The sequence below is a fragment of the Mobula hypostoma genome, chromosome 3 (assembly GCF_963921235.1).
Source record: "Mobula hypostoma chromosome 3, sMobHyp1.1, whole genome shotgun sequence".
In the NCBI taxonomy this organism is placed as follows: Eukaryota; Metazoa; Chordata; class Chondrichthyes; order Myliobatiformes; family Myliobatidae; genus Mobula; species Mobula hypostoma.
The window spans coordinates 54,212,361-54,228,274 of NC_086099.1; the positions used below are offsets into that span (position 1 = coordinate 54,212,361).

A 15,914-nucleotide genomic window follows, 5' to 3' on the forward strand; every position below is an offset into this window, starting at 1 on the left:
ATCTTAGAATAGAGATTTTGTGCACAACTCATGTTCACATTCGCCGGTCTTTTAGTTGTACTTGCTAGTGTGTTGAACATTGCGTAAGATCGCGTTGCGGTATAGGAAAGTAAACGAAAAAAAGTTTGGCGATCTGAAGACGAATTTATTAGCATATGCCCCGAGGGCGTATTTACGTACGGTATAAACAGTCGGCTAACCTGATCCGTTTTCATAACAGCATCAAACTAGAATATGTTACTCCAGGCGCCTTTAGGAAACAGATAGAACAAGAAGACCGAGTGAGAAGCAGAGATAAAAATATATAATCAGAAGCTTATCTCTTCATTTTTGTTTTGTTTTTTTCTTTTGTCATTTTCTATTTCAGTATTTGGACTATTTCCTTGATTGTGCACAGCGGCTCGCCATGGCCCCGTTAACCGAAATCGGGAGCTACTTGGGCGGTCTAGACGGTGGACATGTGGCAGCCCCTTTCTTTCTTCCTGCGGTGGACGCGCCGGTCCTTCTTAGCGATCACCTCGCCCAGACCGAAAGTAGGCTGTCTCGCAGCACCACCACGGACTTAGCGCACTTGCAGGGGATTTTGCGAAGGAGGCAGCTTTATTGCAGGACTGGCTTTCATTTGGAGATCCTTCCAGGTGGAGCAGTGCAGGGGACCAGGCGAGACCACAGCCGATTCGGTAGGCAATGCCTCTTTAAAAAGTAAAACAAGCAATCCAATATCATAGACATTTTTCTTCTTATATGCCAAAATTCAGAAACATACGCTATAATATCCTACAGCCATTAAGACTATTTTCCTCCGCTGACAGTCAGAAATAGGTTGTTCCGGATCGGTAAGATTTTACGGTTCTTGGACCATATCCCCCAAGTTTAGCTATTAGTGCCCTTTGGTTCTCTTTTGTGCATCATTTCTTCCTTCAGGATTGCAATAACTGCTTTTGAGAGGCACCTATTTTCTGATACTTACGAAGTAGATGGACCCCTTTAAAAATATTTGTAAGACACTTAAACCACGTTTTGGGGACTCTTTAACACACTGTAGAGAGAAACTCCGCAGACATCACTCAGCAAGACATCAAACATTTCGAGACGTTCTTTTAAACATCTACCTTTCATTGGACCCTTATACACCTTCTTACTGATGTGGTCAAGACAGAAGATAAATTACACTTCTTGTCACATTCAATACCTGAGGCACACGCGTTCCTGTTAACGAGTTTAACAACTTATTTACTGCAACGTACGCGAGAATTTACTGGTTTTCTTGAGACTATATGGACATAATTCAGAATTGTAAGATCCCCTATTAAAGCGTATGAAATCGCCTGCCCGCAGTGAACGCAGCGATACAATCCTCGACCGCCGGAACTTTCAACATCATAGGGAATTCAATGAAATTCACTACACAACGTGTGCCGAGCCATAAGATGACTGGTCGAATTTCCTGCATACCCGCTCCTCTGTGGACCTTCACAAAACGCAATCTCCAGAGCCTAGATTCTTATAGTTCAACCTTTAGATTGTAACCGTTTCTCCGCGATAAGTTCTCCGGAGAGTCGCTCCCCGCGGTTGTGATTCTCCCCGCTTCCCCACCCTGAATGCGTAGGTACCCAATGTCAAAGATACGATTGCAGGTTGGCTCTTATCCAACATGGTTGGTTGGGGAAGCGGCGCAGACAGAATTTGACATTCGGTAATTTCAAATACTCTTCCGGTAAATGTCATCTTATTAAAATCTTTCCAAAATTATAATCTAAATAGGACGATCCTCCTTGTTATCAGGAAAATAACATTGGACAGTAGCTAAAGTACTTTCTGCTTCTGGCATGCACCTGCGGAAATTCTAGATATTGCATGGTACTTTAATCTTCGAAATGCACGTCTAATTAAAAGTAAATATCACATTATTCTGATGACTCAAAATTCCATACTTTCACAGGGATTTTGATATGCGCAATTCGGAACGTGCGACAGTTGGACTAACACGAACATTTAAATATGTAGTTTATGCAAAATGGCTTTGAAAATGCAAACTTTCAATGCGTTTTTTCCCACTTTCTCTTAGGGATCCTGGAGTTCATCAGTATAGCCGTAGGGCTGGTCAGCATTAGAGGAGTGGATAGTGGACTGTACCTGGGAATGAACGACAAAGGAGAATTATATGGCTCGGTAGGTAATAAATTCCAAAGCTTATATCAGAGAAAAAGAAAATGAAGTTGATATTGGAGTGTGGACATTAACAATATCTACAATATTTTAGATGGGCTATACTGCTCTCTGTTTCCATAAAGTTATATTTATAAATAGTGAAATATTGTAATACTTATGCAAATACACCAGGAAGAGTTTGAGAGCTATGGTAAAATGCATATGGTTTTACACTCTAGTATACATCTTCATTATTATGAATTAAAATTTGTAATAGTGCAATAATGGGGAAGTTTTATATTCTTTTCATTATTTTTAAGCTATTAGAACATGGAACATTGCAGCACAATACAGGCCTCTTGTCCCATGATATTGTGCTGACATTATTTTTCACTTGTGCAAAGCTTATACTTGTGCCACTTTTACCCAACATGTCAAAAGCATGAAAATGAAATACTTTCACTAAAATAAGATGTTTGTTTCCTGCCAGTTTTGCTAAATATCTATTGAAGTGTGTCATGGCTTGCTGAGAATTTCTCGGTATAGGCAATCTTAGAGTAACAGGGCATGGAAATATTGCTTATTTGTGATATATTTCACAGAAAAGGTAAATCTGAGGATGAACAATTTGAATAATTGCCTCCAGGTATTGGTTCTGGTTCATGGGCCATTTCATGAATGCCTAGAAACAATTTATCTGACATTTTAAGAATATATCACATAGTGTATTTACTACATGCATTTCAATTTGGTTGTCAAGGGACACAAATGTCCAAATTTTACATTTCAGTGCTAAATACTGTAATGCTACTTAAGCAATCACACTTAGTGAGATAGTAAACACAAATGGTGTTGGAAACAGTTATCCTAATACTATAGAGGGATCTTGGACTTTGATTAAACAACGTTACTGACCAATGCTCCAGCATGTAAAAAAATCTGTGCTATATTTAGAAAATTATTGGCAAGTATTGGCATGTTTCTTTGAATTAATGACCAGTAATTGTAACATTTAAGTTGAATATAGCCAGCTCAAATATTAATCCAGGAAGTGTGTTGTTATAATGATATTTGAATTTTATATTTACACTTTTCTTCTTGCAAGTATTCTTGTACAATGGATAAGATAATGTACATAAAAATTGTCATATTCAAATAGTATACTTGCTGATAAACAGTGCATAAAGTAGTGATGAATATTATTAAATTTATAACTGTAATAGCAATTGATTAATACAATATAATATTAACACCACACAAGAAATATGTGACAGATTAGCTTGATTAATGGGATCATTATAGAGATTTTGGTTTATCAACAGTCACATTATACATTCCACATTTTTTGCTGCAATAGAATGAAGTTCCAGCAGGTGGTGTATAAATAACAAAATACTTGTAATACTATTTACAACTAGGAATAATATTGATGTGGATTTTTTAAAGTGAAGTATTGAAGTATTGGCCATTTTGTTTAAATAATTCAGTACCAACTTAATTTACAAAAGATAAGAATAAAATTGGAAAAAGTTATCATTGATGACTAAATGTGGTTGCAGCATCATGGTTAGATTTGTTAGAAGAATGGCTTAATTATTAGGTAGTAGATCAAACACATGAACAGTCAGGTTGTGAAGAGCCAGACAAACACAGATAAACCAACATTACATTAATAATTGCATTATTTATGAAGTAAACCTATGAAAGTTTTTTAGAAAATCAAAAAAGAAAACTGCAACTGCTGGATATATGAAGTAAAGTTATTCATTAGCAAGTTTTTCTTGTTGTTGGAGGGTTCGTGTTTCAAACACAAGAACTGCTGTAGTTTGAGTGCAAAGGTCTATCATCTTAATAGGACTCATGCCATCCAGATACGAATACAACAAATTGGGTTAGCTGCCTTATGAACATACCCTTATTTTGTTCTGAACTAGACCCCTGTGATCCAATATTCCTGACAGGGAAGATGCAACAGTGCAACAGTTGAAATTTCAGAATGAGAACCATGTTTATTCTCATTGACGTATGATGTAAAACTTGTCATTTGGGAGCAACACGTGCAATACATAAAATATACTATAAACTGTGAATTTTTATATATATATATATATATATAGAGAGAGAGAGAGAGAGAGAGAGAGAGAGAGAGAGAAATATATCAATAAGTAGAGCAAAGAAGAGAGCAGAAATAGTGAGGTAGTGTTCTTGGATTCATGGTCCATTCAGAAATCTGACTAAATCTGACCATTTATGTAGGAGCATGTTAAGAAGGAGCACATTACAGACATATACACCCTCAATATGCCTAATCATTATTGTTATGGTATTTGTGGGGTATGGGTAGTGTAGTTGTTGGAGTGGCTTATCTCAATTGAAACATCTTCCAATCTGCCCCTATTCCAATTGGAGAATGCCCACGTGCGCTCCTGTGATTAAATTTACTGAATTTCACTGAAATAATCTGTTCATACCTGCAAACAAATATAGGTTTAAATATAGTTTTCCCATTTTGAGATGTGTTATTAGCTAAGCACTAAATTCAACAAGTTACATTCATCAAATTTATTTTATGTTTATAAATGTAAATATTATCCCACTATTTTGTTGCAGTAAGTGATACATTATTATCTGTTATTTTCCTTTTAGGAAAAGCTGACAGCTGAGTGCATCTTTAGAGAACAATTTGAAGAAAATTGGTATAACACATATTCGTCCAACCTATATAAACACAGTGACACGGGGCGGCGATATTTTGTTGCACTCAATAAAGACGGATCTCCAAGAGATGGGAGCAGATCCAAAAGGCACCAGAAGTTTACTCATTTTTTGCCAAGACCTGTGAATCCAGAGAAAGTACCTGAACTCTATAAAGATTTATTAGGTTATAGCTGAAACAACCCAACATCAGAAGACGAAGAATTATTTACTCTCTTCATCGCAGAAACATGAGCTTCCCATGGCTACATCTGGTTGAGAGAATGGTTTGGAAAGGAGGTGGCCTTACTGTCATCAAATGAAAAGCATTTCTGATGTGTAATCACCTGTTCAGGATCTTTACATCTTATTGCTAGGCATTCACAGTTTATGGACATCAGTAATGCTATAAATAGCAGCAGACAAAGGGAATTGGTATGTGTCGATTGTAGACTTTGCTATATGATGCTGCAGGTGCCTTTTCACTGAGAAATTACATTGACAGAGTAGTGCTACAAGAATGTTCCTTTGTATCACTGTGGATAAGCACCACTTGGACTTGATGGAGAAATGCTAAAGGTCAACCTATGTTATCCAATATGAAGACTACTGCTAGACTTTTCACTCTTACTACAGAGTATCAGGACAATGAATGAGTTACTGTAATTTATAGCACAATAGTGTGGCCTCCATCAAAAATGTTGCTCAGAACTTATACTCACGTTGCCTTGGGCAACCTTGGACAAGAGCCTTTACAGGTCTTTTTAGATGGATGTATTTATACAATTCCAAATTGCATATATTTATTTTATATAATTATTTATGAAACAGAGTTTATTTTTACTGAGAACTGTACAGGTAAGATTTAAAGAAACACAAAATGAACTGTGCTAATATTAATTCAGAGGATTTTCTCAATACACCAGGAAATATTACAAACATAGATTTCCCTATCATGAAGCATTTTTTATAATCCACAAATGTAGCTGTCTCTTGACTGTACTGTAAGACAACATCAGTTTCTTTTTTGTTTCATAAGGAACTGTTTCCATTTCTGTACTAAATGCAGCACATGTTCAAAAGGGAATTAAAGTATTGAAAATAATTTATAGGCACAGAGTCTTCTTCATTTAAGAACAAATCTTGAAAGAACAACACTTTCTCATAATTAGGGGATTAGATTTTAATTCTACAATAAGGCTATAGTAATATTTGCTACCTGATTGGAAGCAAATGGAATGAGTTTATTTCGCAGTAATATTTTGTTGAACTTTCATCCAATGAGAATCGTAAAAGGGTTTTTCTTTTGTTATTCAATGGCTTATGCGAAATAACTCTCTAACATCACTCTTCACTTTGATACAATACTATTAGGTATCAGTGATGATTATTGTTTTTTGTATTTTAGGAATATCCCAATTAACAACTATTCAGACAACCACACTGTGAAAACAAATATCGGAGTGAAGATTTTGACATTGTTTCAATGGGTACTGCAGTAACCTAATCTAATACTAACTGAAAACTTTGAGTTTAAAGTGCTTTATAATATAATTTTAATAAATTAACAGAGAATAATCAGTATCCTGACTTTTTATTTACTCTAAGACAAGCATTTTTTAGTTTAAAGATAGAATTGTTGCTCTTGAGTCTAATGAAATAAGAGGAGATGTAAATTTCACTATTGCCCATTTTACATATTTGCACAAATTCACTATCTAGGGCAAATATGAATTTTTTTTGTGGATATAGTTTAATTATTGATGAGAGTTCTACATATGTTTTAAGTCAAAATCATGTAATATATACATAGAATATCTGATCATTATATTATAATTCATAAAAGCCACTTTTGCTTGAGTGAGGATTGAAGCAAATATACAGCCACTATCTTTCTGTGTTAATGTTCATAAACAGTATTAATATTTAGAAATAGCTTTGGGTCCATCTCTTCAATGTTTTCAGAATATATTTTAAAGTACATCAGATGAGAGTTGGTCTCCACCATCTTCAAGTGACTATTAGGAATTATCTTCAGAAATTAACTGCATTAACAGTCTCTTTGAATTATAGATCTTTCAGGTGATGACAATAAGTGCAGTATTCCATGGAAATATTATTGTACTATACTGCTCCATTTGATCATGGGTGTAGTACACTTTAACGTTTCAAGTGAACATTCATGGGATTGATTAATCATGTCTTGTCAATTGCCAATAGAATTGGTAACATATTATGAAATATCGCTTAACAGGAAAAATCGTAGGTCTTAAAGAGCATGTTATTCAAAAAATACACCAATTTTTAAGATATGATACCTATGCTAACCTCTATGTCCAGTGAATCATCTGCCTACTTCTTAATATATGCGAAGGAACAGTCTTAAATGATTCAATAATCTTTTCCCAAATGTCTTCGTCCTCATATACTAATGCATCCCAATGTTGATCATTGAAAGGTAACCATAAGTGTATACTTACCTTTGGGAAAGGAACATTTGGGGTAGCTTAGAAACAATGCAATACCTCACCTTAAAGCAGATTTAGGAGATGAGACCAGCACAACACACAACATATTACAATAAAACATTTTTCTTTTTTACAAATTGATAGTTGCATAGTTGCACATAACGTTGTTGCACCAAATCCATACAAAATCATGCAATGATATCTTTGCAGGACTACATCATTTATTCTACAATGTTTCATTAATTTAGAAGAATAAAACATCCCTTCTAGCATAACTGATTTATTATGTATTTATGGTTCACTTAAACGTTTTTTATTTTGGTCATAATAGCAGTCATTAATAGTCTATGAGCAAATTGTATTGGTTTTTTAAAGAGCAGTGACTCTTTAAGTTAATGTTTAAAAGTGTTTGCATAATCGTTAACTTATAACCTTTCAGGAATGAGATGAGTCTGAGATTTTTTTAAGAATGTAATTGTTTATTTCTTTTGCTTAAGTGAAAAATATTCTTCGATATATTTTAGGATGGTGACCTGATGAATCTTTATTTATTTATATGGCTGAAATGGACTTATTACAAAAGATAAGCATTTTAGATGAACGTCTAATTTAGCAGCTATGAGTAAGATGACTTAAAAAAAACATGTACAGAACCATTTTTTAGCTTCATTGACATACTCTAAACTTTATTGATTTTAACCATTTTTAGCAGTTCCCCCATGCGTTAAAAGAAGGTAAATTGCAAGTTCTTCCTGGAAGGTTTATACATATGCCCAATTGGTAGAAATCTGTGATGTGATTATCTTGACCAATGAGCATGGCCGGTTTTAAGGACAAAATCAGCTTCTGGTGAAAAACTCTTCAGCTGAGCACAAAAAGTTGCAAAATCTCAGTTTTCCCATTGACTTTCTCAATTTCTTTTCATCGTGGCCGCACTGAAGGACATGTTTAAGAATTAGTTCCCATCATCATGCAAGGATTAGATAAATTCAATTGATGTTCACCAAGCCACCTATTATTTCCACAGTACTTGATATAATTTTATTAATCTGCTGTTTTATGTGGTTGTGCTGAAGATCCTGTTAATATAAAATCTGACTTGTCAACTTTGGAAGAATTCATTTAAGAATTATAAGACCATTGTAACAGTTGGTACTCTAGGCTTTATGATTGTTTTCTGTAAATATGTGATGAGACACTGTTTTTGGTTATTGTATTGGTATTTAAACAAATATAATTTCATTCATTTTACATGCTGCATCTGCTATGAACGATAAGCGTATACACATCAAATTTAGTAGAAAATGCTTAACAGTAAGACTAACTTTAGAAAAAAACATTTCAGATGTTCTAGTTGATGATATCATACCTAATTATTCTGTTCATTTTAAACTTCTCTTTATATTCTTTATTGCACTACGTTTCCAGGGTTGCACTGTAGCTAATTTATCTCAGCTTACTTTTTTAGTTTTTAAATACCTGTACACTTAGATAATACCATTAAGACATACAAATCAAATTGTCAGTTATATTCCTCTAATTTAATGCATTTATTGATGGATTTTATCGTGAATACTAGACTCATTTAACACTATTGTAGTTAAGCATGAGGCAGGTTATTAAAAACTTTATTTCTCAGCTAGCTTGGTAGTCTTTTTGCAAATTAAAATAAAAATAATTTTATTATTGCTAAAACATGCTGGTGATATATATATGTACGGTTTGACAGACTTTTCTTGGGGGATGAGAAAACATTATGTTAAGAGAAAAGAATGACTTTGTACACAAGATGTGGTGGTCACTTTCATTCTCGCATTATTGTCCATCCAAATTTTTATTCTAGATATGATGGTTGTAGGTCTATAGACATATTTTAGGTCAGGTAAAAATTACAAATTCCCTTTCCTGAAGGACATCAGTGGACTATATGGGTTCTTACAGCAATTATTGATGCTAACTCTTGAATTCCAGATTTAATTAATCAAATATGAATTCTTCAACTATAATGGTGGGATTCAAACGCATTCCTCCAATAAGTGCTGATATGTTAAGATTAGAAAATGTTCTCTATAGGTTAGAATTATGATGGTAAAATTATCAATAACATTTTTTAAATGCGATAGAATTTAATATAATTGGGGCATATTCAATAAGAACATTAGAAATATATTTTATTGCATTCATTTTGGCCTACTTGACAACTCATGAGTGGTAAAATATCCTGGTAGTCTAGACATTTTATTATAACGAGATATTTGGTAAAGATTAAAGCCTTAAGATAAAAGTAGAACTTTGAATTGATCATCTAACAGATTATAAAAAAATACACCAGCTCTTTGAATTGTTTATCTTTTAGTGCCATTATTTGTCTGCCGTGACAATCCACGACAATCATACGAACAAAAACAAAATAAGGTTTTTTAAATTGAATATAAATACATTTAAATACAAATAAAGATTCTCTGATATAAAATCAGAGAGGAAGCCTCTCATGGACCCTAAATAAATACAGGGCTATTCATTTTCCATTTGTTTTATCAGAAAATGCAATCTTGCTTTTGGACAGCGCATATTAATTTTGAAAAGATTTTCAATAATTTTGCTGCACAGTGATTTTAGTACAATATTTCTAATGCCAATGCTGTATCAATGCATAAAATCTTCATCGAAGGTGGTCAAGCAGCAGACCTCAGTAAACACCTACCACATATATACAATACATGGATGATTTCTGGAAGAGCCACACCTGGGAAATAGGATTAATCCAAATAGTCATTTTCTGGCTGGCATGGAGATGATAGGCAAAGTAACTTCCTTCTATTGCAATGATTTATTTATTTATTTCTTTATAAATAAAATAAAACTGGAGACTGTATAATCTGGCTTCATTTACATTTTGGTACAATTTGTATTGATTGATTTGAAGAATTATTCCATTTTAGTTTTTTGCAAACAAAAAAAAAATAAATTGCAAACCAGAATGATGGAGAATTTGTCTTCAGTAAAGGTAGTTGAAGATGTTTTCACACAGTAACGGTAACATCAGAGAAAAGGCATTTAACTTCCATTTCCATTTGGAACAGTATGATTGCGTTGTAAGTATAATCTGGAAGATTCAACACAGCCTGTCAGAAGAGCAAATATCAGTGCGACTCTCTATACTCTCTAGAGGTCAAAGTCTAATACTACCTTGCTTTGGACTCAGTTTGGGCTTTAACACCTGATTTATACTCCACAAGTTTAAGGTCGCAATGTGAAGCTGTGACACATCTGCATTGATGTTAAACTTGCAGTGAAAGTACATTATGTGATATTTATCGAAAATCATTAAAATGCACTTGATTTAGTAACAAATTTCCACAGCACATATTTACCAATATTTTCTTAATATTTTTCAGTACTATTTAAAATATAGTGAAAACACGTTTGGCAAATACTGTGAATATTATTGATTATGATTCCCAAAATGTGTGGGGATTCCATAAACAAAATCATATTTTTGTAGATATAAGCTCCACAGCATAAAACGCTAATGTTTGTTTCATCCTTTTTTTATTTTTTCATGTTTTTTTTATCAGTATTTCCTTCTGTTTAAAGTAAATTCCATGGCAATCAAATCCCTTGTAGTGAACAGCCTGTGGGATGTTTAACTGGAGATAAAATCTCCAGTTCTGACATTCTAATGTTTGTTTATTTTCATCCAATAATTCTAGCATGACATTTGTTGAAGGATGACAGAGGTCATAATGCAACATCATTCTTGAACATATACGAAGGCAGAGAATGAAATATGAGCACTTAATAGCACATCTCAAGTCGCAAAAACTCTCCATAATTTATCTTTGTCAGAACTGCAAGTTTTTGAATGCTTCTGACAGACCTATTATTCTTTTGTTGAACAGATGAAATAGCTGTTCTTTAAATGTACCCACACTACTTAGAAATAAGAGACTTAGATAAAGGTATTTGAAGGTCAGAAAAAATGTTTTAGGTATAGCCGGTATTTGTTTCTACGCAACTGACACAAGCAAATCCATAAAGCCTCCTGTGCATTTACCTGCTGATTACTGTAATAATACATTGAATCTCCAGCATTGGCATGCATTCCTTTATAATGATTCTGATACTCAATAGATTATAACATCATTCAAGCATTTAGTTAATTCTAGCTTAAGTTGCTAACAAAAAAACTGATTTTGCCCATTCCAAAGGATTGTTGTGCAGAATTACAGAAGTCTAAAAGGAGATTTTAAAAGTTATTTGATCTTAAGTACTCTGTATATTCTGCATTCAAAACTGTTATAAAAAGGATGGCATTGAATGGGATTTATACCTCAAGTGTATGTTTTGAATTCTGATTTTATCTAGAGAATGATATGACATTATACATCATGTTACATCATTTTATATTATCCATATGCTCTGGTCACTATGTTGAAAGCCTTTCTTCACCAAGAAGAATTCAATTCATGGGGTATTCAAGATAAAACTTGTCACATGACTTAGTTGTGTAGTAGTGGAGAAATTTAATTACAGTGACCCAAAATAAATAAAAGTTCTAAATACAGATTACTGTATAATTTGACTAACACACTTGAAGAACTGAAGGAACAACTATACATTTTAATTTCAATGGATAATTTGGAGTCCACATAAATATTGACTTTCCATTGAACTGCTGCTTTGAAACTTTCTATCTTTCTAATTAATTTTTGTAATGTGCTGTTCTCTTAGGCAGTCCTAGGCTGAATGCTTTGTTTGACCTAAAGGAATTTTCAACATGGTGGACATTTTCAAGAGCCAAGAGGGCTGATGTATTGTTGCAGCAATCATTTCAACAGCAAACAATTAATTTAAAAAATGTTGTATTCTGATTTCTAAAGGACAGAATAAAATTTGAACAAAATTTGTTAAAAGATGCAAATGAAAGATTGGAAACATCAGCATTAGAGATCATAAGTGCAGTATTATTACTGATATTATGAAAGGAAATTAGAAGGCAGTATTGCACAGTATAGCCAATGAATAAAGCATTAATATAGCTTTAGTGACTAGGCACTTCATCTGAAGTGTTAAACTTGGAAGCAACAAAGCATGGATAAAATACTAATGATAAACACAAGAGATCCTGTAGATGCTGGAAATCCAGAGCAACACACATAAAATGCTGGAGGAACTCAGCAGGTCAAGTGCATCCATGGAAATGAATTAATAGTCAATGATCTGGGCTGAGACCCTTCATCAGGACTCAGGCCCAAAACGTTGACTGTGAAGGCGGGTCCTAGGAGGGTTATTAGCGCCTAACGGCAACTCCTTTGCTTGCATCTTTGGAAACAGCTCTACTTCCATCTTTAATGTCTCTATTTTGCCCTTTCAAGGTTCATTTGAAGACCCTGACCTGGAGGTACACGCTGACTACAGTTCTTTGTGGGAATGGGACCTGCTTTCGGGGTTTCACAGCTGGCCATTGTTCAGCACGTCATAGTCATAGTCATACTTTATTGATCCCGAGGGAAATTGGGTTTCGTTACAGTTTCACCAACCAAGAACAGAGTATAGATATAGCAATATAAAACTATAAATAATTACATAGTAATATGTAAATTATGCCAGATGGAAATAAGTCCAGGACCAGCCTATCGGCTCAGGGTGTCTGACCCTCCAAGGGAGGAGTTGTAAAGTTTGATGGCCACAGGCAGGAATGACTTCCTATGACGCTCTGTGCTGCATCTTGGTGGAATGAGTCTCTGGCTGAATGTACTCCTGTGCCCAACCAGTACATTATGTAGTGGATGGGAGACATTGTCCAAGATGGCATGCAACTTGGACAGCATCCTCTTTTCAGACACCACTGTCAGAGAGTCCAGTTCCATCCCCACAACATCACTGGCCTTACGAATGAGTTTGTTGATTCTGTTGGTGTCTGCTACCCTCAGCCTGCTGCCCCAGCACACAACATCAAACATGATAGCACTGGCCACCACAGACTCGTAGAACATCCTCAGCATCGTCCCGCAGATGTTAAAAGACCTCAGTCTCCTCAGGAAATAGTGACAGCTCTGACCCTTCTTGTAGACAGCCTCAGTGTTCTTTGACCAGTCCAGTTTATTGTCAATTCATATCCCCAGGTATTTATAATCCTCCACCATGTCCACACTGAAGCCCTGGATGGAAACAGGGGTTACTGGTGCCTTAGCCCTCCTCAGGTCCACCACCAGCTCCTTAGTCTTTTTCACATTAAGCTCAGATAATTCTGCTCACACCATGTGACAAAGTTTCCTACCATAGCCCTGTACTCAGCCTCATCTCCCTTGCTGATTCATCCAACTATGGCAGAGTCATCAGAAAACTTCTGAAGATGGCAAGACTCTGTGCAGTAGTTGAAGTCCGAGGTGTAAATGGTGAAGAGAAAGGGAGACAAGACAGTCCCCTATGGAGCCCCAGTGCTGCTGATCACTCTGTCTGACACACAGTGTTGCAAGCACACGTACTGTGGTCTGCCAGTCAGGTAATCAAGAATCCATGACACCAGGAAAGCATCCACCTGCATCGCTGTCAGCTTCTCCCCCAGCAGAGCAGGGCGGATGGTGTTGAACGCACTGGAGAAGTCAAAAAACATGACCCTCGCGGTGCTCTCTGGCTTGTCCAGGTGGGCGTAGACACAGTTCAGCAGGTAGACGATGGCATCCTCAACTCCTAGTCGGGGCTGGTAGGCGAACTGGAGGGGATCTAAGTGTGGCCTAACCATAGGCCGGAGCAGCTCCAGAACATGTCTCTCCAGGGTCTTCATGATGTGGGAGGTCAATGCCACTGGTCTGTAGTCATTGAGGCCGCTGGGGTGCAGCGTCTTCGGCACAGGGACGAGGCAGGACGTCTTCCACAGCACAGGAACCCTCTGGAGACTCAGGCTCAGGTGGAATACATGGTGAAGTACTCCACATAGCTGAGGGGTACAGGCTTTGAGCACCTTGGTGCTGACACCAACTGGGCCTGCAGCCTTGCTTGGGTTGAGATGTTTCAACCGTCTTCTCACCTGTTCAGCTGTGAAGCCCATCGTGGTGGTTTCATGTGGGGAAGGGGTTTAGTTATGAGAGCAGGGTGGGGGACTGTGAGGAGGGGTAGGAGGGAAGAGTGGAATATGTGTTGGTTGGGGGCCAACATCAGATGAATCATCTTGGGGATATGTCAAAGGCTTAGCCTAAGAGTTCCACTTGCCTTCGGAGGACCAATTTTTCAAAACTCTGGAGACGGTGGGGGGAGTGGGGGGTGAAACTGGAGGCCGGTGTCTGAGCAGAAGTGTGTCGTGGGAGATGGAAGATCTAAGGTTGTGTGTCCAGAGACCCGAGATCTTTTGGGCGCAGAGCTCGGAAGAAGCAACGCAATTGACTTTTAACATCATAAACCAGCGAGTTGTTTGTTATGTCTCCCCTCTCGCTGTGAAACAGATACATCTCTTTCTCCCTTATTAGTGAGAGAGAGAGCCTGTGGTATGTTGAATGCCGGATGAACAATGTAGTCTTTGGAGTACTGCAAGTCTGTGTCTTTGCTGTTGCCTTGCTCACGCATGAGTGCTCAGTGGTGGGTGCCAATGCTTTGTTTTTGCCAGTGGGGTTAAGGGTGATTGTTGCTTGCTACCACTTACGTGCGGGAGGGAGGGGAGCTGGGGGGGTGTACTTTGGGGTTCTAATGTTTAACTGTTGTTCATTCTTTGGGGGCACTCCTCTGTTTTCGTAGATGGTTGTGAAGAAAAAGCATTTCAGGGTGTATCTCTGACATTAAATGTACCTTTGAAACCTTTGAAACCTTTGAGTTCCTCCAGCATTTTGTGTGTGTTGCTCCAAAATATTATTGAGCATTTTCAGTTCAACAATTTTGCAGAACTGAGAGTTTAGTAGTGGCGGAGGTAAAAGACTTGACGATTGATGGATGTGTGGTTTTGCAAGTCCTGAGTTTGTGCTGTTAGCAACAGGAATGATATGGGAAAAGTAGCTGAAAATGAAAGTTTTATTTTTTCCAATATAATTTTTAGCAAGTTCTGCCATCCATGGTTTGATGCCAGTCTGACACTTCAGAACTGATTTTGGCATCAATGGAAAAAATGGCAAGTTCCTAAATGAAAACATCATAGTGAAGTGGTATCTGGGAATGAAGGGCAGAGCCAATCAATCAGATACAAAGACAGTGAAATAAATAGCACAAAAATTGAGGAAAAACTGTGAATTAGTTAAGGTAATTCCATGTCAAATCAGACACTGAATGGCTACTAATGAGAGGATAAAAAGATTGATTGCATTCAGAGACAAGCAAAGGAGAAATGAAAAGAAAAGTTTTAAAAGCTATGCTTTTAAAATGACTTCATCAACCATTCATTCCTTTAAGCGATTCTACACTTGAATTCATTATTTTCCAGTACAAGTGGGGTAAAATGGCAGTAATAAATGCTTATCATTCGGTTAAAGGGGTAGCTAAGTTTTAAAATGATAATGCTCTGCAGTGACTATTGTTCAAAAAATACACGCTTTTCAGTGATGAGTTATTAAAGACAGTGAGATGTCAATATGCTGCATCAGTGATTCTCAAACATCAATTCTGGATATCCAC

At 36.3% G+C, this 15,914-nt stretch overlaps 1 protein-coding gene across 1 annotated transcript; it reads left to right on the forward strand.

The window, feature by feature from the left end:
• The first annotated feature begins 406 nt into the window (after positions 1 to 406).
• LOC134343414 (fibroblast growth factor 9-like) lies at positions 407 to 5,043 on the forward strand. The gene is made up of 3 exons (XM_063042115.1): positions 407 to 680; positions 2,069 to 2,172; positions 4,798 to 5,043. The coding sequence occupies exons 1-3, from the start codon at positions 407 to 409 to the stop codon at positions 5,041 to 5,043; spliced, it is 624 nt and encodes a 207-aa protein (XP_062898185.1).
• The last annotated feature ends 10,871 nt before the right edge of the window (positions 5,044 to 15,914 follow it).